The sequence below is a fragment of the Pseudochaenichthys georgianus genome, chromosome 19 (genome assembly GCF_902827115.2).
Source record: "Pseudochaenichthys georgianus chromosome 19, fPseGeo1.2, whole genome shotgun sequence".
Taxonomy (NCBI): Eukaryota; Metazoa; Chordata; class Actinopteri; order Perciformes; family Channichthyidae; genus Pseudochaenichthys; species Pseudochaenichthys georgianus.
In genome coordinates this window covers 17,098,456-17,126,343 of record NC_047521.1, presented here as the reverse complement: position 1 = coordinate 17,126,343, position 27,888 = coordinate 17,098,456, and the positions used below count along the sequence as shown (strand labels likewise).

The 27,888-nt window shown below is 39.2% G+C and overlaps 6 protein-coding genes across 11 annotated transcripts in view; 2 read left to right on the top strand and 4 right to left on the bottom strand.

The window, feature by feature from the left end:
* Positions 1-71: 71 nt before the first annotated feature.
* LOC117464520 (dual specificity phosphatase 29-like) lies at positions 72-1,705 on the bottom strand. The gene is made up of 3 exons (XM_034106997.2): positions 1,396-1,705; positions 959-1,176; positions 72-316 (listed from the first exon to the last, which is right to left on the bottom strand). The coding sequence occupies exons 1-3, from the start codon at positions 1,521-1,523 to the stop codon at positions 93-95; spliced, it is 570 nt and encodes a 189-aa protein (XP_033962888.1). The 5' UTR covers positions 1,524-1,705; the 3' UTR covers positions 72-92.
* LOC117464522 (sphingomyelin synthase-related protein 1-like) lies at positions 190-17,076 on the top strand. The gene is given in 10 exon segments (XM_034107000.2): positions 190-235; positions 1,411-1,412; positions 8,279-8,386; positions 8,620-8,655; positions 8,657-8,727; positions 13,150-13,725; positions 14,146-14,241; positions 14,361-14,478; positions 14,570-14,720; positions 15,374-17,076. Coding segments are annotated over 10 exon segments (1,512 nt in total). The 3' UTR covers positions 15,682-17,076.
* LOC117464519 (dual specificity protein phosphatase 13B-like) lies at positions 2,687-6,557 on the bottom strand. Of its 6 annotated transcripts, none has more exons than XM_071206836.1 (6): positions 6,485-6,557; positions 6,199-6,269; positions 5,127-5,228; positions 4,801-4,973; positions 3,879-4,099; positions 2,690-3,111 (listed from the first exon to the last, which is right to left on the bottom strand). In XM_071206836.1, exons 4-6 carry the CDS (start codon positions 4,944-4,946, stop codon positions 2,885-2,887), a joined length of 594 nt encoding a protein of 197 aa, XP_071062937.1. In that variant the 5' UTR covers positions 4,947-4,973; positions 5,127-5,228; positions 6,199-6,269; positions 6,485-6,557; the 3' UTR covers positions 2,690-2,884. The 6 variants fall into 6 exon arrangements, with proteins under 6 accessions (XP_033962887.1, XP_071062940.1, XP_071062937.1 ...); XM_071206837.1 differs by having other exon boundaries at positions 4,801-4,948; XM_034106992.2 differs by having other exon boundaries at positions 6,479-6,518.
* Positions 10,667-11,858, bottom strand: LOC117464521 (dual specificity protein phosphatase 13A-like). Its single transcript, XM_034106998.2, has 3 exons — positions 11,583-11,858; positions 11,270-11,487; positions 10,667-11,151 (listed from the first exon to the last, which is right to left on the bottom strand). Exons 1-3 carry the CDS (start codon positions 11,729-11,731, stop codon positions 10,958-10,960), a joined length of 561 nt encoding a protein of 186 aa, XP_033962889.1. The 5' UTR covers positions 11,732-11,858; the 3' UTR covers positions 10,667-10,957.
* A 773-nt stretch (positions 17,077-17,849) lies between the features above and the next one.
* LOC117464537 (voltage-dependent anion-selective channel protein 2-like) lies at positions 17,850-21,424 on the top strand. The gene is given in 12 exon segments (XM_034107040.2): positions 17,850-17,985; positions 19,130-19,201; positions 19,502-19,551; positions 19,926-20,078; positions 20,169-20,221; positions 20,321-20,351; positions 20,353-20,549; positions 20,712-20,727; positions 20,729-20,863; positions 21,091-21,148; positions 21,238-21,287; positions 21,289-21,424. Coding segments are annotated over 11 exon segments (852 nt in total). The 5' UTR covers positions 17,850-17,985; positions 19,130-19,134; the 3' UTR covers positions 21,331-21,424.
* Positions 21,425-22,082: 658 nt separating this feature from the next.
* LOC117464538 (catechol O-methyltransferase domain-containing protein 1-like) overlaps positions 22,083-27,888 on the bottom strand; it is an 11,207-nt gene continuing 5,401 nt past the window's right edge. The window contains 8 exon segments of the mRNA XM_071206855.1: positions 22,083-22,422; positions 22,425-22,431; positions 22,518-22,651; positions 24,730-24,784; positions 25,467-25,567; positions 25,570-25,584; positions 25,967-26,072; positions 26,973-27,090. Coding sequence (XP_071062956.1) covers positions 22,280-22,422; positions 22,425-22,431; positions 22,518-22,651; positions 24,730-24,784; positions 25,467-25,567; positions 25,570-25,584; positions 25,967-26,072; positions 26,973-27,090 — 679 coding nt within the window. The 3' untranslated portion in view covers positions 22,083-22,279.

Genomic DNA, 27,888 nt, shown 5'->3' with positions numbered 1-27,888 from the left:
TGACACTGAAGACAGCCAGGGGTTTTAAATAATTTGTGAACAATATGAAAACATTTTTTTCTTTCTGTATCAACATGTAATTAGAAACAAGTTTATTTCTCAATTGCTTGACATTTTGTTGTTTTCCTCTGCAGAGCCAAGGAAGAGTCCAAGTGACGGAGCTGATTCAGAAATCCGACATTAGGCAGGATGTTCCTGTGCCTCCGAACAGCCTCCACAGCCTCCACCAGGCTGAGTCTCTCTCTGATCAGGAGGTAGGCCAGCGCTAAGGTCGCAGAGCGGCTGATTCCTCGAGCACAGTGGACGAGCACCTTACCTGCAAGAGACAAGAGCACCTTAAATATTGTACATACATACAGAATGTGATTCATTATAAGGGACGTTTTAGCTTTTGTTTATATTTTCATAGTGCAGGCCAGGGGTGTAACAAGAACACAAGAGTTAGAAGGTTGAGAAAAACTGACTATACGCTTGTAAAATATAAAACATATTACAGACATTTTTTTAAGTTGCTTAATTTATAGAATTTAAAAAAAAATTCTTATAGATGTTGGTGCAAAAAAAATTATTTCCTGAAATACAATAGGTGATAGTTATTTAATTAAAGTTAATACATAAAAAAATGCCTGGCTGAGAATGTCTTCATGATGATAAAGAGAGTTAGCAATCTCCTCAATTAGTCACAAATGTACTTTTTGGACACCTTTACATGCACTTAAGTTAGATATCCATGAGGACTTTCATACACGTTCTCAGGCAGCAGCTGAGTCATTTCATTTTTTTGCTCACAATTTCTGAATTTTTGGTTAATAATTAATAGGATGTATTTGGCGTTACAATCAGATTTCCAGCTTGAAGAAGCATCTGGTTACATTTTTATACCACAACATTTGGTGCAGATTTACACCCCTCACGTAATGTGCAAATCTGTTTCCTGTGGCTCAAATGCTAGGCCTACCTCTCTGACTCAGAGCTCCATGAATGAAATCAGCCGTCTCTGTGAAGAATGGGCTCAAGTCAAAATCTTTACAGTCTGTTGCTTCCACTCCATGATACTGTATGTTGGTGTCTTTGTAGAAACATGGCCCCGTGTCAATGTGCTGGGGGCCATCTGCAGCATTCACCACGTGTGTAATTCCCAGATCCACTAACCGGGTTTTATGCTGCGCTGTAGCCCTGTTAAACAACACAAGACATGATACGGGGAATACTGCCTTTAGAAATTTTTCTGGCCAGCTCTCTGAGCGTATGTTTGCAAATGCATCACTGGTGACTCAAATGTACAGGTTTTATATTTGTCCCATGAGTTAGCCAAATACATGCTTGTTTGCAGCAACACTTTCACAATCAGATCACCATATTGCAGCGGGGCCCTGAAGTGAGAATGTCACTTACGCGTCTCCGATGTAGAGGTTGGGCCAAACCTCGTTGACAGCTCCGGTGGGGCGTCTGTTCTTCAGCAGAAGGCAGAGCAGATCGCAGGTGGGCGGTGTCTGATACTCCGACTCCTCCTCTGGGCTCATATCTGCGTATTTCACTTGATTGTTGTCGTATAATTATCACAAATGATATTCAGCTCAACACTTACAAAACAGTTGGATAACTTCCCCAAATACTTGATGTTCCTGGATGGAGAATTTGAGAAGTTCTGTTCTGCTGTTCTGCTAGTTTTTCTTTCCTGCAGACATTTGGAAAGGAACCACAGTAAACTCTGACCTTATTGGAGCAGCTCGCTCTGTTTTCCATCTGAGCAGAGTATCAGTGTTGTTTAGAGGCTGAGCCCCGCTGGAACGTGACAGCTGAAGATGCCAGAGTCTGGGCAGCAGGAGCAGTGTGGACTATTTATTCCTCAGAAGGCTGTGACAGAAGCCATGCTGCTTGTGTTGTGACAACTTTAACCACAGCAGTGATTACAGTTGTAATAGTGTCAGGGATTCAAAACATGTTGAGGAAGATTGAGTCAGTTCATACCACATCAACTTGTTTCTTATTTCAGATCATTAATAATGCTGGTGTTATTTTTATGATTTTATTTATGGATTTAAGGAATTCACCCACTGCCTAATTATCCAAAAACTATTAAAAAACATTTGGTGACATATTTCCTTATTATAATGGTCATGGAGACTGAAGTTGTGCTGAAACCCCTCAAAGAATGCCTTTTCTATTTCTGGACAGTAGCTCCGAGTTAGGCAAACATCACTGACCATTATGTTTACCGCAGATTAGATTGCCATTTGTCATAGAATTATTGATGTTAACATTTCCAATTGTTGTCAGAGCTTTTTGAGAATTGTTTGACTTGTTCTGAGAGTTAATGAGAAACCCATTCATGTTTGTGTACAGATTAAACAAATGAGCTAAACCCTCCTGGCTCTAGTTTAGCATATTTAGCACACAGAAAGAAAAGTGTTCCATCTTCTCATATCTCCCAGCATGAAAGCTCAAGAGAATATTGCCCAAAATGTTTAACTATTTCTTGAAGGTCTCTTATCCACAGAGTCTCACATGTTGAACATTGTCTTCTTTGATGACAGTTGATCTCACAGTTAAGTCCTTTCAGTAGCTGCTCTTTCCTTAGACCTGTTGAATGTATCAAGAAGTAGTATGTCACCTTTTGTAACTTCACAGCCCTTGTATGTGCTTTTAGGATTATATTAAAGCTGTGTCGACACAGACAATATTATTTTTTAGGATCACCTCACTTTTTCTTTTAGTTACTATTAAATGAAGGCCTTTAATGTATTGTAAGTAACTTTAATTTCTTCACAAAAAAATGGAAATCGTTTTACAAAAAAAACACATTACACCTTGGTTTACATTCATATCTTCATTGTACTTCAAACAAAAAAAAAGTCATTCAACTGGATGGATGGATTTGCCCTCAAGTCCGCCCGTAGGCACTGGAGCTCCTCGCTGGTCCCTGGTAGTGCAGCTTTTTGTCCAGCTCTCGAAGCTGCTCCAGAAAACCATTGTTCGGTGAGATGTGCCTGTTGGCGCTGACAGCTCTGATGGCGTCCACCAACGTCATGTTCTCGTGGATAATCAGGTATGCCAGGACCAAGGTGGACGAGCGGCTCAGACCCATCGCACAGTGGACAAACACTTGACCTGCACGGAAACCAACAAACTGAGCATCCCTTCCTGTTGATCAGACCACAGTTCATCCTGTCTACCAGCTCCATGTCTGTATTAACAACCATGCAATGACGGGATTATTGTGGTGAACTTTATTCGAACTGTCTAATTTGTAACTCCTTTGTGGATTAAAAACCATGCACATCACAGAGAGGAGTACTTCTAACTCCCGACTAAAAGTTTTCAACAATGTTGCAACAAATGTTTCTACAAACAGTCATCCCTGCTTCCTTATCGGGGTTGAGGATTAGGGCGCATAGGAGCGTGTAATTGAACTGTCTTGACTCTTGGCGTCTGTGTATTTCTTCCGGGGATTACTGTAGGGCCCGCCACACACTGGAGCCCCCGATCAGCCAGCATGTGAATGAGGAGGCCTCATGTTATTACTGTCATGTCAGATACCGACTTCGCTTTGCATAACAGGCCAGGCTAGCACAGGCCACAAACATAATTGTGTAATTTCCATGTCCAATAAAAGTGTTGCTTACAAATTACCAGGGCAATCCATTTAAAACCAATTTTCCTGGCTAAGGTCTGAGTTTATGAGAAGATTACCGTGGGGGAAAGATATTAGCTTGATATTATGTTTAGTGTTTGATTTGCATTTTAATGACTAACACAACTGGGGACTGCTGTAATGGGAATTGACTGATAAATGTTTCTGTACTTTGTCTTGCAGAAAAAGACGTCTCCCCCAAACTCAGTGTAGAGATATCACGAGTCTAGTGATTGCTTCTTACCTGTAGGCGAGCTCAAAGCGTTCTTGATGAAATTGGCCGCTGGGTAGAAAAAGGGACTCAAGTCAAAGTATGGCATGTCAAAAGCGACCACTCCGTGATAAGTGATGTTGGTGTCACTGTAGAAGCTGTGGCCCGTGTTCACATTAAACTTCCCATCAGCAGCATTAAGAACATGGGTGATGTGGTGAGCCAGGAGTTTCCTCTTGTCTTTGGCTGCATACCTAAGGGGGAAAAGCACAATTGTCTGTCAGTGCTGATAAGGGAAAGAAGGGTTTATCATTTCAAAGAGCATCCTTTGGACCTAAATTGGAAGATTGTATTTTTCCCTGTTCTTTCACGCCACAAACTAAATGAATTTCCCCTCCAGTATATTTGGGGTGACAGAAAAACCCGAGACACATGTCATTTGCTAGCAGTACTTCCACGACTAATTTGTGTAAAGTAAGCAACTTCAGTAATATTAAGCATGTAGTCTAAAGTTTATAAGACCGTGTTAACATGCATTGGGTCAGCAAGGCAACAGTTTAGCCAATATGCTAAACACAGCTAGTGTTTAGCATATTAAAAACAAACAACGAAAACATCACATTGGTAAATGCTTACAATGGGATCGTTTATTTACACATGGGGTCAAAACCTGGGAAACATTCAGTAGCTACTATCGTTATATGAAAAATAAGACATTTATCATACCTTCTTATCGGGGACGGCAGAAACATCCAATAAAAACACCATAGCGTAAAGGGCCATTGTTCATTATCAATGTTAAACGAGTCGCATTTCCATTGCAGTCCATTGTTAATAACAAATATTGATGCTGCTCTTCCACTCAAATGTTATTTTTTTAATTGTTTTAGAGTTTTGAAACCCTTTCATAGTTAGAAACAATTTATATAACCATTTTTAGTATGCTTGGTCTCACATGTCTCCAATATATATCCTGGGCTGAACTTTATCCAGATGGCTGCTGGTCCCTTTCTTTGTCCACATCAGTCTCTGGAGCTCTGTTACCGGGGGGGTCTCATACCTGTCGTCTGCCCCCTCAGGGCAGCTGAAGCCTCTGGGCATGTCTGGGGATAGTTCTGCTTTTACAACCTGTCGCATAGAAGTGTCACATACAACGTTCTGATTGAGTTTAACTTGGAGTTAAAGCAGCTATTTGTTAACGCAACAAATCTGGCCGGTGCTGGAAAGCATAATAACAAGCTGAAAAGTCATCAAAAGGCTCGGAAAGTATGCTTTACTCACCTAAAGTCTAAGGAAATGCGGAACTTATAGTTTCAGACAACATCTGATTCTCTTTGAAGGCTTAATAACACCACTAATAGGCTTTATTGAAGGGCGGTAAGACTGAAAGAGAAATACAATGGGGGAATTACAGTGAATAGAACATCAGGCAAACAAGCTTATCACCTTTAAATATAGAATGTAATTATGCCAATAAATGCACTCCACAGCCGCAAAGGACCAAAAGAACACATCATTGTAGGATGACCTTATGCCGCTCTCATTATTTTATCTACAGTTCAGTAGCACTTATGTGGGCTTATTTACCTCAAGAGATAGAGAAAATTGACATTGAAGGCCAATAAACAGCTTTTCATTTCCTGCAGGCAAGTCCAACCTGTGCATTTACAATTTACACACTGGGCTTGTTGGATTTATGCATACTGTATACATTAGCATCCATTTAGTTAGCTGTGTGATTCTGCTCCAGGCTGAGGACGTACAGCGACGTGTATGCATTGTAATAGTAAAGAAACCCATGGCAGCGTAGCTTCCTATTAGCATTCTGCTGGTGTGTGGAGACGTAATGTGGCTCTCAGGGTTTGGAGACTTATTGTCGTGTCCACAGGGATGAGTCGCTGAGACCAAATCTGTTTCAGTGACCTTTTGTAAAGCTGCCATCACATATGGACTCAAACTTCACAATAGCTGTATCTTTTTCTCTGCATGTGCACAGTGTGTCACGTTTTTTGCAAGAAAAGCTGCATCTTACCCAGCGTGTACTCCATGCATATGAGTGAGTGAGTGTTAAAGGCAGAGCAAAGTGTGTTTTTGCACAAATACAACATGTGCCCGGAGTACCTCGAGGCTCTTCTTTCTCCTCATTGATCTATAAGTACAACCCTTCCCTCCCTCCCACAGTCAGGGCAGAGAACTGATTTCCCTGGTGCACATGTTGAGCTGCAGCGCTGCTTTCATAGCCTCCCCCTTAGGCTAACCTGTCCTTCTTGCTCTACTTCTGTGTAATTAAAGATGCTATGTATGGGAAAGTGCCCACGGTTAACATGGAGGGCAAATAAAAATGGCTTTTTACCTCCTCCGGGCCTCTTCTTGGTGTTTTTTATGTATTACACTTCCCTCTTTAGCCTTTTGGATGTGCCTCGTCTGGATTTGTGAGCAAATTAATAAAAGAAGAAAGTGTAATAATCCATCAGGCAATACCGTACAGTACATCCTCATGTATTAAAGTGCTTCATAAACATGTATACCTTCATACAAAGGTATAGACTAGTCTAAATCAATACATTTGAATACATATTTCTTTTAAGGACTTTTATCTGCAACACATTTGTAACAACATATTGTTAGCGTACACTTGCCTTGGCTGGAAACGTTGCTTTCCAATGTCTCTCGGCAAGAGCAACATGTAGGTCGACAGCACAACTGTCTGCGTTTTCCTTGGTAATGTACCCTGCAACATTTTTATGCTATTTTAACATCTGAATCTCAGCCCAAAATAATTCTGGCATCATCTTCTGCATTCCTTTAAGGTTATCCGAGCTTCCAACACAAGAGGGAGGATAGGACATTGCTTTTTTAACAGCAAGAGAATTAGATCATATGCTGAGTTTACAGTGAAATGTGTTTAAATCAACATATGGACATTTGGTAAAGTCAGGATTTTCTCTTTTACTTTATATATAGACATTTAGTAAATAAAACAGAAACAAATCTTAAAGGTTGACACTTAGAACAACACTCAGTCTTGTCTGAAGCACCAAAGAATTACACAAAAGTTGAAAAATGAAAATAATATACAAATAATTAAAAAAGATGTATGATGTAAGGTTTATTCTTTGCAACAAATCCTAACAGTATTGTATACATTTACTTGTACCCACATAGAATATCCATAGCTAAAACATATATATTGGAATTAAATGTGCAACTCAGCAACTCAACGATGCCGTATATGTGTGTAGTATGTGTGTGGTATTTTAAGGTTTAGAGATAATTGGAGGTAGCAACCACTGCTATAAAGCAGATGCACAGTGTACCTTTTTGTAAGTGAGTTTTCCAATGTTTCTAAGGATTGGTTCATGGAGATTCAAAGGATTTGAAACCGTGTGATGTTCAGTGATGATCAGCTCAAATAGCTTGATGAATACACTAAGTAATATTATACTGTGAACAATGAGAAGTTGGTCTGTAGACTGATTCAATTTCGAGTTTGAATGTTGAATTGCAGAACAATGAGTCGTTTACAGAGTTTACAAAAATAACTCTGCTTTGTAAAACATTTCCCACAAGACATTTGGTCCATTCTGCCGTAACACAAAGTGAAGTGCTGAAGAAAAAGATCTTACAAGAATGAGAGGTAACTGAAAGACATAATATACTCACAAAGAATCCTTATCATTAGCATGAATTTGTCTTTGTGTATTTTCACTTTGCCTTACATTATGACCAGTGTGTAATAGATAGAGGAAATGGAACATAATTCGTAATTACATTTACAAAAAGTGTATAAACAGCTAAAATAATAACAAATGTTGTGTTTTCATTAGCATCAGCCCTTCATACTGTATCAACAAAGCCAGTGTTCCCCGCCACAGAGTCTGCCATGTTGCACCGCCATGTTTCTATAAAAGCACAGAACCAAGCTGTGGCTCTAGAGTGGGCCGTTCACGTGGAAGGGTGGGTGGAAGATATTTCAAATAACGCTCTATATTTCACTAAATCCACACACTGGTCAATTAATTTTTCAACTGTCATTTTGTTAAGACATTCTGTATTTGTAAATAAAACTGCAAAATAGAAAGAGAAAGTCCTTTACCATGGTAGCGGTACCTTGAGAAGCTAATGCAGCTAATTGAGACACGTTGTACTCACTCCCTTCACTGACATGTTAATATGTGCCCATGTAAACACTTCGGGCAGAGTATTGTAGTCAGGTGTAGTTCAATGTTATGTTTGCAGATGTCCCAGGTGACATGCCAACAGGCTATATCACTGTTAATACAGTTAAAACAAATTTCATGACAATATATTTCAGTCTGAAATCAGTCAGGCATCCCTATCCCTAGGCACCGGGCTGCTTCTGTGGGACTGAAAGGGTAAACTCTTGTTGATTACAGGATCTGACACGTTTTCTCCTTTCTTGTCAGCTGAAGATCGAGATCCAACAGCAAAGCCAGGAAATTCCTGTTGGGGTAGATTGCTCTCTTTTGGATCAATTTCTGCAAAGCTCGCTTGAGCGGGAGTTGATGGTAGATCATGAGGTACGCTAACACCAAGGTCGATGACCTGCTCATTCCCATGATGCAGTGCACCAGAACTTTCCCTGAAGAACAGACAAGATGAAGGGAGAGGGAGTGTGTAGAAGACAGATTACAGAAAGGCCTCAGTCTTATTAATATCATACATGACTTCCCGTCTCAAGCTGTGGCCTTTCTTTTTTTCCTGCTTTGAGCTAAAAATAGTGCCTACAATTCATCGCCTTTGTTCATGTAAGGTCCCTTTGCAGGCTGGGCCCGACTGTCTCTTTAATCCCAACTTGTCCTCTGCCTGATAGCTTATTTGAAAGGAGCCATGGTCACATTATAGACTTACATTCTGCAAGGTAAGACCCTTATTACTACTGCTGGCTGAAAACACATTTGCATTCCTTTACAAGATGTGTTACATTGTGGTGACAGGTGACATTGAAGGGATGGCATGATGGGAGAACTTGAGTGGATGGGTTTATACTGGGTTTAGGGAGGGAAATTAAACATGCAGACATGTAAAAATAAAATACTATTCAGTATTTTTTAAATGTTAAAGAAATACCATTCACTGTGCAATATAAAAACAATTATTGTGAACAAAGAAGAGTCTTACCATCATGTGTCTTCAGAGCTTTATGAATGAAATCAGCAGCAGGGTTGAAGTAAACATCCAGATCAAAGTGCGTCGAGTCATCTGCTGGAATGCCACAATACACAAAGTCGTTGCCATAAAAGCTTTGGTTCCCTATGCTGCCTCGCTTGGAGTGAGCAGCGTTTAATACATGAGTAATACCTAATTTCTGCAAGGATGTCTTGTTTTGGGCTACTGCCCTAACAACACAAAGAGACAGAGAGAGGTTCAAGACGTATGTGAATGCTAAGCTTCACAGCACAATGTTTTTTAACTCAATCATTTGCAGGAGTTATGTAAAAGATCATGGCTGTTTAAAATGACAACTTACAGGTTTCACTACTCATTAAGTTTGAAATAAAATGTATACTTACAGATTCCCTATGTAGATGTTCGGCCAGACTTCATCAACTTGACTAAGATGCAGTTTGCATGAGTCCAAAACCTTCTGCAGATCCTTCACACTAAGATATTCTTCTCTCTTGCCTTTCAAGTTTGACATTTTAAGTTCAATTCCCAAATCTTGTATCGATAACTGGTCCAAATGTTTGTGGTTTCAAAGCAGTTCCCGTCAGCTCTGGCTCGGTATGATCTGTACGAGCAGGCGTTTATCTGCTGTCACTGGACAGTTACCCAATTTAGTGCTTAACCTAGAGTGTAGTCTTACTCGTACAGAGGGCAGCACAACACACAGAGCAGCCGGAGTTCAGCTTTTCACACGGCTGTGGGACTCTAATTTAATAAGGCTCAAACAGAGATGAATCATTCCATAAAGCAGTGATAATTGGATGCAATTATGGACACAATGTTTAAGTGCATTGCTTATACAGGATGGCAGGAAGTCCACTTGAATTCTGCATTTATGGAACAGATATACTGCAACAGCTTGATGCAGCTAGTTTACTGCTCTGACATAAATATCTTGTGAGAGCAAATTGGCTGAAGAGGAAGAAAATTAAGCGTTGCCGCTGGCTACACATGACTTCAAACAGCCCTCACAAAGCTTCTCTGTTAACCCTCCTATTATGTTGCAGGTCAATTTCACTCATTCCAGCTTTTACATTTAAGAAAAACATAATTAACCTCCATGAAATATAATGACCCCTTTTCATTCAGGGTCATGAACTGTATGTAGAATGTAAATTGATGTGTTGTGGAAAGTCTGTACTTGTATACAGAATCAGTCAATAAATGTCTCTGGGTCTTTTTGACCTGGAGATAGTTATTGATTGATTATTCAACATGCTACATCTGCTTATTGATGCATCAGGGGAGTGTGTGGTGGGACCATATCCCACCTAATATGTACAGTATATTAACATGTAATCCATTCCTTCTAGTAAATGCAGGATTCTGATGAGATCAAGATGCAGATCACTGTATGTTCTTAGAAGACATATTTAGTATAACATGTTTTTCAGCATTTGACTCCATTACATAAAATTGGAATAACAAAATAACCAGTCAACCACTGGAAACACAAGACAGAAGTTGAGATGATAATGAAACTGAACATTCAGGCAAAGGTATGTTTTAGATCTAGTAACAGCTAATTACATTGCATTATAAAGTCAACGTTTGAATGAACAGACAACACAAAGGTAGAGAAAGTCCATTTTTATGAACATAGAACAAAGGTTAAATTAGTCAAATTAGCCTGTCTTAAAATGGATTTTGCCCAAGGTGAATGAGATGAATACATTATAATATTAATTATATAATATTATAATATAAGAGTCAAAAACGTGTGGACAAGCAGCATGATTCGCATTAAACGCAGCACCAGGGGCAAAAGATTTGAGCCATATTCTTGAAACAAACTGACTGAGGTCGACATACAGTATCTCCCTCTACTGGCAGAAGTGCAATTCTTTATTTGTCTTGAGGAAAACAAGTGTTTGAGTCTCTGTAATTTAGAAACAATTATTAGTTTTTGCAGTACAAAGGATTGCTCATGATGATTTGCGTGTTTTCATATCCAAAGCACGAAGCTGTTTGAGGAATCCTGTGTTTGGAAAAATCCATCTGTGCTCTTTGACCTTATTGATGGCCTCTAGCAGGGTGTAATTCTGGTGGATCATAAGGTAGGCCAGGACGAGGGAGGCCGACCTGCTCACTCCAACTGCACAGTGGACAAAAACCCGAGCTGTGGAGAAAGAAAAAACATAAGACAATAAACCTTAAGTACAAACTGATACTAGAGTATCTGACTTGTAGAGATGCCTCAGATAAAACTGACTGACAAGAAGCAACATGATATTTACCACCAGCTGTGTCAAGTGCACTCTGAATATACTCAGCAGAGGGAAATAAATAGTGAGATAGGTCAAAGGATGGTGAGTCATCTGCAGGCACTCCATAATATTCAACAGAGGAGCCATAGAAGTCATGACTCCCCTGACAGTGCATCTTCCCATGAGCTGCATTCAGAACATGAGTGATTCCCAGCTTCCACAGACTGTAGCGATCATTGGCCACTGACCTGTGGACAGAAGAAACTATTATATCAAGAAACACAACAAGCATCACACAACTCTAGAATTACTTGTGTTTTGGAATAGGAATATTTAAACTTACATATCACCAATGAACAGGTTAGGCCAAACTTCATCCACATGATTGCCAAACCTTTTTCCTCCAAATAAAACCTTCACCAAGTCTTTCACAGATGGAGTAGCAGGGGAAACGGCATTACTTTCCGGAACATTGCTCAGAGTTGACTGCATAACAACATACTCTAGTCTCTACCAATTTGTATGATTTATTCTCTCCCGACATTTATTTTCAGCTAAGACGTTACTATGCTGCTACTGACAAGGACAGGTGTGTGTCCGATGTCCCTGATCTAAATTTGTATCAGTGACCCATCTTCTAAATCTAAATGGTAGGAAACCTTGGACCTTTATATCTCTAATATTGAATGTGTGTACTTAATGCACAAAGACTTAATTTCTTGACATCATAAATATAACTCTCCTGCAAAATAAACACAATAAAGTAGCTTATTTTCACCAGAGGGTGTCACTGTTGGACAGCATGAGCCAAACCCCGTGTAGCTGATTTTACGTGCGCAGCTACACTGGACATTACCGCCGTGTGTCAACAGTGCTGTGCTAACCAGCGCGAAGCTGGGCCGAAATGATTTCCAACAAGCCCATGTTTTTGGAGCAAAGGCTACTATGTTTTATTCAGATTCTTGTTAGATCCCATTTAGCTAAATAGCTGAATAAATAAGGTATCGTCTTCTGTCACATCTCAGTCCGGTGAGTGAGCGCGTTGATTAAGCTAGCTAATATAGATGGCTAGCTAACGTTAGCTAGTGCTGAATTAGCCTGTTTGGGATTATTTGTTGTCATGAATAAAAAGGTCTGTTTGGTTGTATGTCTACCTCGGGTATGTTTGCTGTAACTTTCACGGTCAACCACCAGCAGTTCGGCTAGTTATCTGACTAGATACTGACAGAGGTTATTAGAATTAGCTCCTGACCGCACCTTATAAATAGCCAGTGATGTGGGTTAGTGCAGGTGGGTGTTGGGTGCTGGACAAAGATACTGTCTACGTGTTGCTGCTTTTGCATGGAGGCGCAGTTCCATCATATCATGAAACCATTAAATAAGACGAGCTATCTGTTTTAATATATTAATCTAGGCATTACTGGAACAGACTTCAACAGGGTGTTTCGACTGACACCAAGGTGAAGCTTAAACTAAAATGACTCCTTTTAGTCTTTATTCCATAGTAATAATAAAAGGATTCGGAACAAGTAATTTTTCTTAACTATCACAAAAGTACAAGTCAATATCTGGCCCTTAGGAGTAGTCTGCTCCTTCACCTAGATTCTAGGGTGTGTGCTAAATTCTTGTCAGTGTTTGCCTTGTTTTTTTAATTTAGCCTTTATTTATACAGGTCTAAAATCTCATTGAGACCCAAGGTCTCATTTTCAAGAGAGACATGTTCAGTGGTGACACTACCACACAAAGTTACAGACAGACAGGACACTAAACACAGACTATCACTATTTATTTGCACACTTATCCAAAGTTGGGATATGTAGCTAAGAATTAGTTTTAAACCTGACATAGAGATTTGTTTCAAAGTTAAGCTGTTTTCTGTCTGATTATTATGATATTGTTTTTTTCTCCAGCCTTCAGAGTGAGGAGGCAATGAACCAACTGAGTGTCCGTCGCTGGACGCCAAAACACGTCGCCAAGTGGCTGAAAGAAGAGGGATTCTGTGACTATGTGGACCTGCTGTGCAACAAGCACCGGCTGGACGGCACCAGTCTGCTCGCCCTCAGCGAGTACGACCTCCGCTCACCACCTCTGGAGCTCAAAGTGCTGGGGGACATCAAGCGGCTGATGGTGTCCATACGCAAACTACAGAAACAGAATATTGAAGTGTTGGAGGAGCTGGGTCTTCCCTTTGATGGCCACTCTCCCACAGGGTCTGGAGGTAGTTTGGACTGGCTCTGTAACGGGGATCCAACCAGAGACTGTGACAGCACTGACACAGCACCAGTGGGAGAGGAGTATCACCAGTACACTAATGGAAAGTACAAGCAGCAGCCAAGGCGCCTGGATCCTGAGTACTGGAAGACGGCGCTAAGCTCCATTTATGTGGTGTTCGTGTTTGGGTTCACATCCTTTGTCATGGTTATAGTACATGAGAGGGTGCCTGACATGCGCACATACCCTCCACTGCCAGATATTTTCCTAGACAGGTGGGTGTTTGACTACTAAGAGGTTTTACCTGACTTGGTGCAATGAGAAGCCTTAAAAAAAAAAAGATTTGTCAGCTGTGAAATGCCATAGAGAAAGTGAATCAAATACATATAAATCAGGGTATCACAGCAGATGGTGGACATTATAATTGCCCTACTTCCTTGAAGCAAGTTTCTATAATTGTCCTCACATATTCCTCAGGGGTTTACTTTGGTGCAAAGAGAACATTTGAGTGTTTTTAAAAGTGACCTACTTTACAGTGTGACCCATTGTTTATGAACAGCTTTAAGCGTTTGATGTTTATTAAGGGGGAACTGATTTCAGGGAAATGTCTTTTGGCATTATAAAACACGTTAAAGGCAGTTGCAGCTTAAGTGTACTTAAATATTTCAACCTTAACCATTTTTACTTTTTTACAGTGTGCCTAGAATACCTTGGGCCTTTGCCATGGCTGAAGCATGCGGGGTGATCCTGTGTAATATCTGGTTGCTGGTTCTGCTGCTCCATAAACACAGGTAGAGTACTTTTATATCCGTGCACATTTTACACCACCACAGTGATATTCCTTTCGGATGCCTAAAGTGTGTCCCTTAAATCAATGCTATGGAAGCTAACTATGTCACCCGGCTTTTAGGTCCATCCTCTTGCGGCGCATGTGCAGCCTCATGGGAACAGTGTTCATGCTGCGTTGCGTCACCATGTTTGTCACCTCCCTGTCTGTGCCAGGGCAGCACCTGCAATGCTCAGGAAAGGTAATACATAATGCATGTTCTGGCTACTCTATGTAAAATGCTGCCTCTTTGAAAGCTCACTGCACTGATATTTTCACTTTTCTCCATCTAGATGTATGGTGACACGTGGGCCAAACTGCAGCGAGCTGTGGCAATCTGGAGCGGATTTGGGATGACCCTGACAGGCGTGCATACATGTGGTGACTACATGTTCAGCGGGCACACTGTGGTCATCACTCTGCTCAACTTCTTTGTCACAGAGTGTGAGTAGCTTTTAAGTCCAAACTACTTCTCAGAAGTCCTCTAAACTGTCAACATTTTTAAAATGGACACGGATAACAGATATTAACTCACAATAACTTAACTTGGTTGATTAAAGACCAAAGTGAAGCCTTAGGTCATTTTAAAGCTCTAGACGAGATGTGTGTCTGCTACTCATTGGGTTACGAATACTTTTAACACCTAAAACGTATTGCGTTAAAATGTGGCTTTATAGTTTTTATTGGATGTCTGAATTAACGGAAAGTCTAAATTGAAGGCTTGATGTTTTTTAAAGCAGAAATTCTAGACAATTTGAAGTTTTTTACCCTGATTTAAAAATATCTATATATATATATATATAAGCTGATAAAATATGAGCTGTTAAAAACTGTCACATCAGAAGGTTTAACTACTAAATCATGAAGAAGAAACATTGTAACCATATTTGGGAACATTGCACTTTTGTTGCCGTCCAGTGTCCTTCACTGGTATTACAATTAATATTATAACTTATAACTAGCCTTTCTCTGTTTTACCTGGTCAGAAATAATCTGTCTACATAGGACATGATAGATTTGTTGATAATGTAGTAAGACTCCAAACAGCAACATAAAAATGTATCTTAAACCGTTCTTTCTTCTAATTTCTCATACAGACACTCCCCGAAGCTGGAACTTTATTCATACACTGTCATGGGTCTTAAATCTCTTTGGCATCTTCTTCATCTTGGCTGCACACGAACACTACTCCATCGACGTGTTCATAGCGTTCTACATCACGACCAGACTCTTCCTGTACTACCACACTCTGGCCAACACCCGGGCCTACCAGCAGAGTCGAAGAGCTCGCATCTGGTTCCCCATGTTCTCCTTCTTTGAGTGCAACGTCAACGGGCCCGTCCCCAACGAGTACTGTTGGCCCTTCACTAGACCTACTGTGATTCGGAAGTTTATTGGAAAATGAGCGGGTGCAGCGGTTCTGTCAGACGCTGCTTAGCCTGTGCTGTTTAGTCTGCTTTATGAAGTTGCCAACTGAGGCGGTGTGTGATGTCTTCATCAACAAAGAGAACAAAACACTGTTGTGATCCTGTTAGCACCGAGGCCTGATGGGATACTAGGGTTTATCTTCTAACCTTCTTCTACTTGTCTGTCACCTTTAAGTCAGATCAAACTCAAATCTGACAGAATTTCTTAAAAGCCCCATCAAAACTCAGCTTTTTTTTTTGAGGGTGAACACAGAGAGGATGTGTCTAATGTATTAGTTTCTTATTTCTCCTCTAAAGGGATGTCATTTTTATGCATTTTTAAGTACCTCCCAACTTAAAGACTAACTCTTAAGCCTGTTAGAGTATTTTGATAGCACATGATAAAAGGAAGCCGCTTCAAGAAATTCTCAGGCATTCGTGTACCTAATCTTTCACAGCAGTAGGCCATTTTCTGCGCAATTAAAATCCCTGATCATTTCAAGGTTAGGATCTAACATTTTGTCTAACCTCTAACTTTATAATTAATCAAAACAAAACTCTATGTTGAAGCAATATTCAGTAAGACATTACACTGTTGCTTTTTCCTGTATAGCAAAAATATTGTTCATCATTTTGAGAAACAGATGCTACATGCCGTTGTTTGGAAGTCTTTGTCATTCCTTAAAATAATGCTTACGTTTTCGATAATGTTACTAAGTGTTGACACACTAATCCATGGCTTAATAAAAGATACAGTTTGTTAAAAGTATGATAATTTCAGCCAAAATCATGGAATCAAAGATGTATTTCCAGTTGTCTTAAATATAATTCCAATTGCCAATTACCTTGAGTGTTATGATAGATTTCTCTGTGTAGAAATGTTGCATTTTTTTTAATGTGAGATAGTTGTATAGTGCTTTTTTAAATCATAAAGTGTAGATGATTAACATCCTTTACCTTAAAATGTAGTAATTTACAAATGATCCTCAAATTTGTATGTACCTGTTAATATTAATTTATTTCATTTTGTAACCGTCGATAGGTATTTTTATATTTCATATACAGTGTTACAGCAACATGCACATGGAGAAATAGGTTTACAGTTGCTCTTAACTATGTATTTATTTGAAACACAATGTGCTTTTTGAGTGTTATGTTGATTTAGATAGGCCTCTACATCTAATTGAGTGAAACCTGCCACTGTATTAAGAGACATATTGTAATTGATGTGGTCATTACAGCATGTTAAAAACATTGTATTTCTCAATGGAGTTGACAGTCTATAACACAGGAATCGAGGAATGATGCTGCTCTGTTTTAATGCTCACGCAAAGCCACAATACTTGTTTCATGTCACAGTCAGTCATTTCCATCATTAAAGAGTTGAAATCAAAGTCCATTTTCTTGTTTCTTTTATCTCATTCACTGCACAACCACATAATGAATGCAGTATACAAATATTGATGTGATTAGTCATCAGCAGAGTTTAATAGATTGTTAAACTACAGAAAGTTAATGTTTAATGTACATTTTATCCAACACAAAGCCCTAGATCTCTAGTGGACATATTAGAAGTCTTTGAAACAAGTTTAATAAAGGGGAGATACATATTGTGTTAGTTTCAGGGAGGCCTACAATTTATTGTTTTCTTACTTAATATGAATAGTGAAACATGTTTAGTGTTACCTAAAGCCAAAGATGACGTCCCTCAAATGTTTCACTTTTTCCACAACTCTATATGTGTCAGGGTTCTCAAATGTATGAAGCTGGAATCCAAGCATTTGGACAACAGGGTTAGGCCTACATAAGGTACCATTTCTCTTTTTGACAAAGACATGTTTTTCTGAAGTAGTCACTGTAATTGTTATTTTTTTAATTTTTTTTCCTGATATAACGATTTATTTTTCCTTTATAGTTCAAGAACGAAGAAAAGCAAGTAGTTCAAAAGCTAATTAACGAATTGGTAACCATGGTGATTTAGAGGTCTTACACTTGCCGGTGTGCTGGAAAAATTACGTATGGCATGACAAAATACGTATTTTACAGTCGACAAGAATCATGATTGCTGTTGCCAAACAATTTAATATTATACCAAATCAACTGTCCGAAAATAACGAAATCTTCTTCTCTTTTCGATTTCAGACAGGCACAAGATAAACACCTATGCGGGTCCTTCGGCTCCGAGGTCAGCAGGTTGTTTGTTGCGGTGTCTCCTCCATATCGTCCTACACACACCGGCCGGTCCCTGCTGCTTTTCCCATTTCACAAGTTGATAGCAAAATCAGCGACAACAGTAATACTCGGTAAGTAATAGGCCGTATACTTACTGAGCTTCCTAATGTTGTAGTTTGTTTAAATATCGGCAACGTATTTATCAATCGTCCCATTTGCTAGCTAGACAACACCCCCTACCCCCCTCGTGTGTTGAAACTGCTTCAAAAATACTTTAGCAGACACCAGTGTAATGTTTCTTTTAATTTATATTTTAAAGAAAACGAGAACCTCAATTTCCCCTGAAAATGTATTTCGGGCAAAGTGTCAAAATCATGTTATTGCGAATGTTACTCTGAAAACAGGTGCTTTGCTATTTTTAACATATTTATGCAGAATTGTAATGGTAAAGATACATAACATGGTCTTTTGCGTGGTATGCTGACACGCCTTTAGCCCTACGTTACCGTCGTGTACCTGCTTACTGTAAGCAGACAGTTGCTAGCCACCGGCCTAACCTTGACAATGAAGAAGAGGACGTGATAATCTAAGAGTAATGGAGACCGTGGGTCAGGTGGGGCAGGTGTTTGGCAGTGGCAGTGGCAGTGTAACTATTGAAAGTCCTTGGTAGAGTTAGTTTTTAGTTAGACTGTTGGCAGACAATCACTCTATACTCAGCAGATAGAGGACAGTTAGCTCACATCCTAGCCATTGCTCGTCTTAACCACAGGGTTGTACTAAGGGACCATTAATAAATAACCTTTGTAGGGACACAAAACCATAGACTGAATATATAAAACCAATGTTAATTTGTAATACTTTCTTGCTCATAATAATGGATTTTATACTAATGTTTTTTTTTTATTGCTGATGATGTGTCATAAATTGGTTTTCATAACATAAATATTGTATTAGAAGGTCAATTCCGTTTATTTCAAAAGCTTTAATATCATGGGATTTGCTGACTCCAAATCCATACTATATACACAGGACACTTTTTCTTCAGATTTAGGTTTTTTTTCTGCTGTATTTATATAAATATTGATAGGAAAAATAAGGAATAATAATTTAGAACTATTGGCTCCTTGCAATATATTTTGTCATGTGACACAATCCGTTAACGGTTTACAGATGCAGTTCTTCTGACATTTCTATACACATATGTTTGAATACATGAGTACATTTAGAGTCCTTTTTCACCAATAACACCTTCTGAAATGTTTCTTTTTGTGATAGGCAAAATGGCAGTTCCTCCAACATATGCAGATCTTGGAAAATCAGCAAAGGACATTTTCAATAAGGGATATGGTAAGTGAAAGCAAGATAAAAGACCATTTCATACATGTGTATTTATAGACCCTTAGAGCAGTGGTTCCCAACCTGGGGGGCGCCAAATATCGCAGGGGGGGTGCCAGGCCTCAGATGATTTGAGGCCAAATATCATATTTAGACTTTTTTTTTTACATATAATTGTAAGGCAATACATGATTGTCGCAACTTCCAACAGGAGTCATTTAGGGGGGCTCTTGAGAAAAAAGGTTGGGAACCCCTGCCTTAGAGGACAGGTCGGCCCAGTAAGTAGTTTCTCACTGTAATTTTTCTTTGCAGGTTTTGGACTGGTTAAGCTTGATGTGAAGACAAAGTCTACAAGTGGAGTGGTGAGTTTAACTGTTGCTATTAATATACAATAATGCATAGCAGGTATTTTAAGCTGATTTGAGATTATCACAGATCTACCGTTATCAACGTAAATGTTGGCCTCTTAAGTATCACGAAAGTAGCGTTCAAAACTGCCAGAAATGAATTCAAGGTCATTGAGAAACATTATTTGTCTATCAGAGAGCACTGGCAAGTGCTGATTTAGTACATATTTTGGTAATGGTGAAATATTTTAGAATAATTTTCATGTTGTGTGTTTATGTTTAAACATTAATTTCAGCTGATATTAACATCTCTGACAATATTTGTATTTGACTCGTACTGTTTTTACTGTCTGCAAGTAGCATTAATGCCCTCTTTTATTACACTTTAGGAGTTCAAAACGTCCGGCTCATCCAATGTAGACACCAGCAAGGTCACCGGAACCCTGGAAACCAAGTACAAGTGGGCTGAGTACGGGCTGACGTTCACAGAGAAGTGGACCACAGAAAACACACTTGGCACTGAGATCTGTGTTGAGGATCAGGTACATTAAAAACTCTGCTATGTTGCTGATCATCCTACTAATGCAAAACCCCTGAAATGAATGAGACTGATTGACTTATCTCTTTTGTAGATCACCAAAGGACTGAAACTCACTTTTGACACTACATTTTCACCAAATACTGGGTAAGCTGTTATGTTTGTTGTAATATCATGACGTACAATCATTGTGTAAAGAACAGCTTTTGTTCACTTCCTCACTTTTGTTTTTAAATTATTTTGCAGCAAGAAGAGCGGCAAGGTCAAGACGGCTTACAAAAGGGGAATACGTTAATGTTGGTGTTGATGTGGATCTGGATTTCGCTGGACCTACCATCCATGGATCTGGAGTGGCCGGCTACGAGGGCTGGCTGGCTGGCTACCAGATGACCTTTGACTCAGCCAAATCAAAGATGACCCAGAGTAACTTTTCTGTTGGTTACAAGACCGGAGACTTCCAGCTCCACACCAATGTGTAAGTCATTTTTTACAACAAATATTTGAACCAAGCTTAATGAATAACTTACAAATAGCTTTCATGTGTATTGATCATGAGGTTATTTGTGAGAGGAAAAGGTTTGAAAAAAATCCTGACATGCAACTGATGGTGCAATTTTCTGCTATTTTTACCACTCAGAAATGATGGTTCAGAGGTTTGGTGGATCCATTTTCCAGAAGGTTAACGACAACTTGGAGACTGCTGTGAATCTCGCCTGGAAAGCAGGAAGCAACGGCACTCGCTTTGGAATTGCTGCAAAATACCAGTTAGACTCCAGTTCCTCCATATCTGTAAGTGTCGCCTTTTATTCCCAAAGGAAGTTATTTCCCACCATTTTTGACAGCAGGGTGTCTCAGACATGTACAAAAAAAAGAAGCTTGATAGGACATTTTGTAAATGTACATATTTTTCCTTTGTTCTTTTGTTGCTTGCATACATTTGAAGTACATCCGATTATATCAAGTGCTATCTGAACACTCTTAATATTGGATAAGTGATTTTAATTGCTTTTCTCTAGGCTAAGGTGAATAATGCCAGTTTGGTGGGAATTGGATACACTCAGACCCTTCGGCCTGGTAAGGACCATCCCATTATACAATAATAAAACACAATAGACCTCTTTTCAGTGAATTACAAATATCTATGCATTTCATTTTTCTGTCAGGTATGAAACTGATCCTCTCGGCACTCGTGGATGGGAAGAGCATCAATGCTGTGTGGTCACAAAGTTGGTCTGGGCCTGGAGCTGGAGGCATGAGGACCTGCTTCTCCATTTTGAAGAAGAGAAATATTAGAGTCGAAGCCAAAACTAAAAGAAGGCCCAGTTCTCTATCACTGTTAGAATGGAACCCTTTCCACCAGCCTCTTTTTTAATGTGGTACACCTTACTAGTCATGTTTCAATTACATGTGTTTATCACTTACGCCTTCTGCCAATATATCCTCCACTAGGTGCATTATGTTCAGGTATGGTTTCAGAAAACAAACTTATGTTGCTGATGTGTGATGTATATCTGAGATGTTAATTTGCACAGTAGAATACATATTTATTCACAACTCTTTCTCCTCTGTTTTATTTGCACATTTTATTTATATTTTAGTAGTGCTGTTCTATAAGTTGGAAGTTTAACTCCCAAATAAATATGCTTATCAAAATCTCAGCCAATTTAGTGGCTGAGATCACTTATCTCTAGAGGCTTAATTGTGCTGCTGTGTGATGAGTTTGAGACCTCTGCTACCTAAAGCTGCTTTTTAGTTTGCGAGACAATGCTAAATGGATTTTCTTTTCCTCAGTGTGGCTCGAGTGAAAGAATATCTTGTGAATCTTCAAACATTTCTTTCCCATTTATGAGGACTGTGACACAAATCAGGAAGCTGTTTGTGTGTTGGCGTGTGTCTAACCTTTGCAATAAATTCCTGAAATCAACCTTCATTGCCTCCTGTTATTTGAAAATAATAGTGGGAATATGGTTATAAAGACAATTTAGTTTAACAATGAAACTAAAACAAGTGGCATGGAGATTATTTATTGAAATACAAATGTAATTTAACTGAAATGCTGTCTCGTAACGTAACAAATTATTAAGCTATACAGATTATGAAGTAATACATGCGCCAGCTTCCACAACATGTCCCATAAAAAGGATATGCAGTGTTCTAGAGGTAATGCCCACTACCTATGAATCATTGTATTCATCAGACGTCTTTCTATAGTTTTATAGCTAGTGTGAGCCCATCTCCTATGGTTAGCATACTCAGGTTGATGCGAGCGTCTCGGTGCAACTTCTTGTTCAGCTTGTCGATAGCCACAGTGTCTTGGTCGTCAGGAGATGGATTCACTACCTTTCCCCCCACAACACCTGCAGAAAAAATAAATAAACAGGTTTAGAGGATTAGCGGTCTGCAAATATCCTACTCCAATTTAATGTCTTTGTGAAGGCCCTACATTGTCGATGGCGATGACGCCCCCTTTCCTCAACAGCTGCAGAGATTTTTCGTAGTAGTTCTCGTAGTTTACTTTGTCTGCATCGATGAAGGCAAAGTCAAATGTTTCAGCCTGGCCATCTGACAAGAGATCATCTGAAATAAATAAAAGAGAACATAAATTACAAGTCAAGTTAACATTATAATGAAACTATATGAAAAATATTATTGCTTACTGGCCAGGCATAGTAATCATTACATATACTGGTTACTAAAGTAACCAGTATAGGTGACGTGCAACAACATTAACCTTTCTGTTGGTCACTTGTTAGCAGACCCTTCACACGATGGCAGAGTGAACAGGTACAGGCAGGGCCCATAATGATAGCCCTATAGTTTAAATCTACTACCCACACATGGAAATGGGTTACTTTTAAAAAAAAAAAAAAAAATGTATTTAGGAACCTATCCATGTGATTTTTAGTGGGGGTCGACTTCAAATCCTCTATGGGGGTCCAGGGGCATGCCCCCCCGGTAAGATTTTATTTTGGAGTTAAATGCATCAATGGTGCATTTTGAGGGGGAAATAAAGAGACTAGATCTATGGAAACACCTATATTAAACAGAACTGTATACATTTCAATAATCATAAAATCATGGCCATAACCAATACCATACCATTTCCAATATGAAAAAAACACTGAAACTTGTTTATTAATTTATTTTTGGTTCATTTATAGTTGTGAGTGTGTCTGTGCTCCTGAATCAGCCTCTCCTGTCTCCCTCATCTCCTCCTCTTTGAGGCAGCAGCAAAGACTAGTTTTCTCTCAACAAGTTTTAAAAGTGTATCTTACCTTTTTTCACCCAGTTAACTTTTTATTTATTTATTCATGCATATTTTACTAATCACATTACATTTCATTTAGCTGACGCTTTTATCCAAAGCGACTTATAATGACCGATAACAGGGACATTCTCCCTGGAGTAACTAAGGGCTAATTGACTTACTCAAGGGCACACTAGTGGTGGTGTTCCTCGCGGGATTTGAACTCACAGCCTTCCAATCTTCAGCCCACCTCGCTATCCATTAGATCAATCACTACCCTCTCAAATGGAAATATGTGTTTACATAAATGGTGACCACACTGTTTGAGACCCACTGAGAACTTAGACTAAGTTAACTATCTAAACACTCAAGAGTCCTTTACCTCACCTGAGCTGAGGTTATCCCGAGCATGAATGACACAGAGACCAATCAAGGGCTTTGATTTATGATCTGTATGACAGTGGCCATGTCGGCAGGCCACATCATGTGGACAGCCAGTCACCCTGTGTGAGGCAGGCCACTTAACAGGCCAGAAGGAGGCGAGATCAGTGCAAGGGAGCGAGGGATCATTGTCCACAAGTTAATCGATCGCAGATGGCGTCGTGGTCACGGACGAATAAAAATAAAAAATTATTAAAAAATTATATATAAAAAAAACAAACCTAAATGGGTCGCGAAATATACTTGGGCGGCCGTTAATATACCTGGGCGGGCCGCCCAAGTATAGTCTATGTGTGGGAAACCCTGCAATTGGAATCCAGGTGAGTGTAAACCTTAGCCGTTTTATGCTATTAAATGCTACATTCAGGTAGCTAACTATGTGCTATATTTGCAGGTAACCCCAGCTGTGTTACTTAGCATTTGACTAGCTTAGATGAATATGTTAAGCCAAAACGCAGCTGCTCGCAATCTGGACCTGATTGTCAAATGGTAATTAAGGAAATTGATTTCAGCTGTAAGATTCTACACTTGAAATAGTGACACTTACTGTCACAATTGCGAGGGAAACCATTTAAGAAACACGGTGGAGTTGCATTGTGCATTTTTCACCTAAAGGTTTAGCTGCATATTTTTTAATTTTATTTAAGTGAATCTCACCTGCGTTGCGGTTGTTTTTAATTGTTGTGGTATGGTTCTTTTTCGCTTTATTAAATTGCTCTAAACTGTCAGGGATCTTTACTGCCCCCTGTGGCGGGCAGGCGAAAAACAGTTGGTGGCAAGTTTTATTAAAGCAATTGTTTTGGGTTTGCTATAGAAAATACTGTAGCTAATGATGAAGACTGGTTGTTTGGCAAAGTAACTTTATGACCTTTTAAGCCATTATTAGCTGTCATTAATGTGAAATGCAATTCATCCTATTTGTTATATCAGACAAATTAAAGTTATTCAAATAAAAGTATCAATGTACCCAGAGTTTTCAGAGCTGGCTGTATGCGCAGATCAATTTTCTGTTCGACCCCAGCCTGGAAAAAGAACAAGGATCATTTCAAAACTGAGTGCAGCGGATACATTGTCAGATGAAAGGTTATTTATGCAGTACATGAACATATTTGTACATGCATGATGTAGTTATTCTATTTTTTTCAATGGTTTTACAAGCATGACATTGTTTACAATAACCTATTTTTTTTTTTTCTGGATGAATCAAAATAAGATACAGGCAGAGGGATATGGGACTGGATACAGCTGATTGTATGTTTACATATTGTACATGAGCTTAAGTATCCCAAATGCACTAGAATACAATAATCTATACGAAGTTCAAGCATGTAAACAGATATTTCACAAAAAAGTCAAAGTGAAATTATTAACTGTGACCAACTTGAAAGTCATGAAATTAAATTCTGAAGGTGATGTTGATTAAATCATTTAAAACATGATGAGTGTATGATTATGAAATGACTTGGCAGACAGGTTCAGTATTTGTCCTTTATCACACAAAAGACTGACAGATACTGAAGGAATTCTGCTTCACATGCAGATGCACAAAAGTGCATCAAACAGTGCTGCCATCTATTACCTGTGGTGTAAGAAAATCCTCTGCACTGATCAGCACTTTGCAATATAGGAACAATACAGCAGTATTACAAATCATATACTTTACTCTATCATAATACAGTGCTTTGACATAGATGTGAACAGTACCTCTTTCCAGAAGGGTTTGCCAATGTTGGTGTAGTCTTCGCTGACATCACATGCCACAATAACTCCATCATCGGGCAAAGTCAGTGCAATGCTTAGTGTTTGTAACCTGTGTATACTCCTGCAATGAGAGGGCACTCAAATCAGCACAATGGATGACGACAGAAAGGACAAAATTAACACTTTTGGAAAAAATGTAAATTATTATATTCTGTTTCTGTACAGGCAGTGTGATTACATGAACTCCAGTTTCTTTGTTGCGGTCATGAAATGACATTTATGCACAATATGCTTTTCTTTATGTAAACAAATTTCAATTGCTTTACAGCTAATATAAATGTAATTCTCTGCAGCAACCCAATTCCTCCTAGAAACTTGGCTTCTTGTGTGCATTAAAAAGGTACTTTACTGGAGTCTGAAGATGTTAAGGATTGTTGAATATCAATCCTGAGAGATGTATGCATTACAGAGACTAGGTGTGATGTTAAGTCTGAGGCCCTTACCAATCTCTAATGCTTTCTTGGTTTTAATAAGCTTTGCCATATTAGCCATGAACTGCGACTGCTCGCAGGCGACCATCATGATGTTCCAGGAGTGTTCCATTGTCCTCTGAAAGCAATAAGCAGTTGTGAAACTAGGGGTGGGCGATATTGAAAAATATGTATCACGATATTTTCAGGCAGTATCACGATAGACGATATATATATCACGATATTTTTTCATGTCGGTTATTATGGTTATTTTTCAAGTTACTTAACAGTACAAGCACCTACAAGGTAACAGAAACTAAAACAAAAAGGAGTAACAGACCAAAATAGCATTTCAAGCTGGTTTTATTTCAGAAATGAAACCCTGAATGAACAAGTGAGCAGTGAACATCAATAAACATGAAAAGGAGGGTAAAACATAACTAAGTAAAACATAAAACATCAATGAGGAAAAGTCAGTGCCAAACAATTAAAATGTAAACTTTAGAGTAGACTTGAAGTGTAATAAAAGACTTTAGCATAACTGAAGGGAAAAACATAAAACGTCACAGCGTCAGTTATGTCTTTCCACCGTTTGCTAGTCTTTTCATAAGGAGCCCCTTTAGGAAATGCCTGCCCTATGGTTGCTCGCTGCAAAGAAAGGGGGCGGGGACTTTGGGAGCGTGTCAAACAACTCGGCCTGAACGAAAGCAGAGGTGCGCTGACATTGTGAAATCGATCGGGCTTGATATATGGTGAAATTAAAATCAGTAGGTGAGGCTGGGGGAGCAGGAGGGGAAGAGGCTCTCCATCCGCTGTCATAGCCCCCTGCGCCGCGCACGGAGAGCCTCTTCCCCTCCCGCTATTTTTTTTTTTATCACGATAGGACGATATCTCTGAAAAGCATATCGTGGAGACCTAATATCGTCACGACGATATATATCGTCATATCGCCCACCCCTATGTGAAACATGATTTTATGATATAAGTGCTTTAATTGTGACCGAACACATCCGTACTCAGTATACTGAGATGTGCTTACCAGTCTCAGTTTTTTCAGGGCTGGATGCTCTCTCATAGAGTTGTTGAGAACATACTGCATCAGTGGGTTGTCTTTTCCCTCACCGTGACTTTTGAAGATGCTCATTCTGGTAGATTTCCTTTCCCTGAGGACAAACATGAAACAATTATAAGGATTTTAAGAGCATGATGTCATTCAACTTACCATCCAGCTTATGCATCGTTCAGGAAACTGAAGTCTGGTCCACTTAATGTACAGTAGTTATAACTTATTTGATTTAGATAAGAACTCAAGAATAAAACTTGAATGATCTCAGTGGGTTAATGCAATTATTGCAGCAGCAGTCACAGATCCAGATTTGAAGACTGGAAATTGTAAAGCAATAAGTATCTTTATCTTGGAGAACATACAATGACTAAGTCTAGACTAACACATGGGGGTGACCGTGTCTTTTGTACCTACTCATTCAAAGGCTTTGCAGTTTAGTATTTACCATTATTATCAGGGTCTATAGGAGCTGGAAAGTGAATGATAAGAGGGAGACTTTGTACCGGGTATTTGTAGAACTCAGTAAACCCTCTACATTACACCCTGAGGTTGAACATTTGGATTACCATGATGATCTTTCCTAGTTCCAACAGCTAACACACTACATTAATGTAACCATTTGCTTGTGTTTTTCTATCCATGTACAGTACTACTAATGCACAGGATTTAACGCTTAACTGTAACATTAGTCAAGACTCGTATATAGGTCACTCATTAAAAAATCTTTATTCTATAACACATAGGTGTGAGCAAGCTCTCGGATTGTTCAATAGGCATGTTTGATTCCACGATCAAACAACGGTCAAATAGAACGTGCCTTTTCACAACAAGTCAGTATCCCTCCGCGTCTGAGAAAAACGGTATACCGTTGGGCCTAAAAGCAAACTGC

Bases quoted from the DNA above. Each gene is read 5' to 3' on its own strand.
- LOC117464520 (XM_034106997.2), bottom strand. From the start codon at position 1,523: ATGAGCCCAGAGGAGGAGTCGGAGTATCAGACACCGCCCACCTGCGAT. The intron at 1,177-1,395 runs GTAAGTGACATT...GTTGTTTAACAG, and splicing joins AACCTCTACATCGGAGACGC to GGCTACAGCGCAGCATAAAA. The intron at 317-958 runs GTAGGCCTAGCA...TGTCTCTTGCAG, and splicing joins TGGAGCTCTGAGTCAGAGAG to GTAAGGTGCTCGTCCACTGT.
- LOC117464519 (XM_071206839.1), bottom strand. From the start codon at position 4,946: ATGCCCAGAGGCTTCAGCTGCCCTGAGGGGGCAGACGACAGGTATGAG. The intron at 4,100-4,800 runs GTGAGACCAAGC...TTTCCCCCTTAG, and splicing joins AGGATATATATTGGAGACAT to GTATGCAGCCAAAGACAAGA. The intron at 3,112-3,878 runs GTAAGAAGCAAT...GTTTCCGTGCAG, and splicing joins CGCTTTGAGCTCGCCTACAG to GTCAAGTGTTTGTCCACTGT.
- LOC117464521 (XM_034106998.2), bottom strand. From the start codon at position 11,731: ATGCAGTCAACTCTGAGCAATGTTCCGGAAAGTAATGCCGTTTCCCCT. The intron at 11,488-11,582 runs GTAAGTTTAAAT...TTCTGTCCACAG, and splicing joins AACCTGTTCATTGGTGATAT to GTCAGTGGCCAATGATCGCT. The intron at 11,152-11,269 runs GTAAATATCATG...CTTTCTCCACAG, and splicing joins TGCACTTGACACAGCTGGTG to CTCGGGTTTTTGTCCACTGT.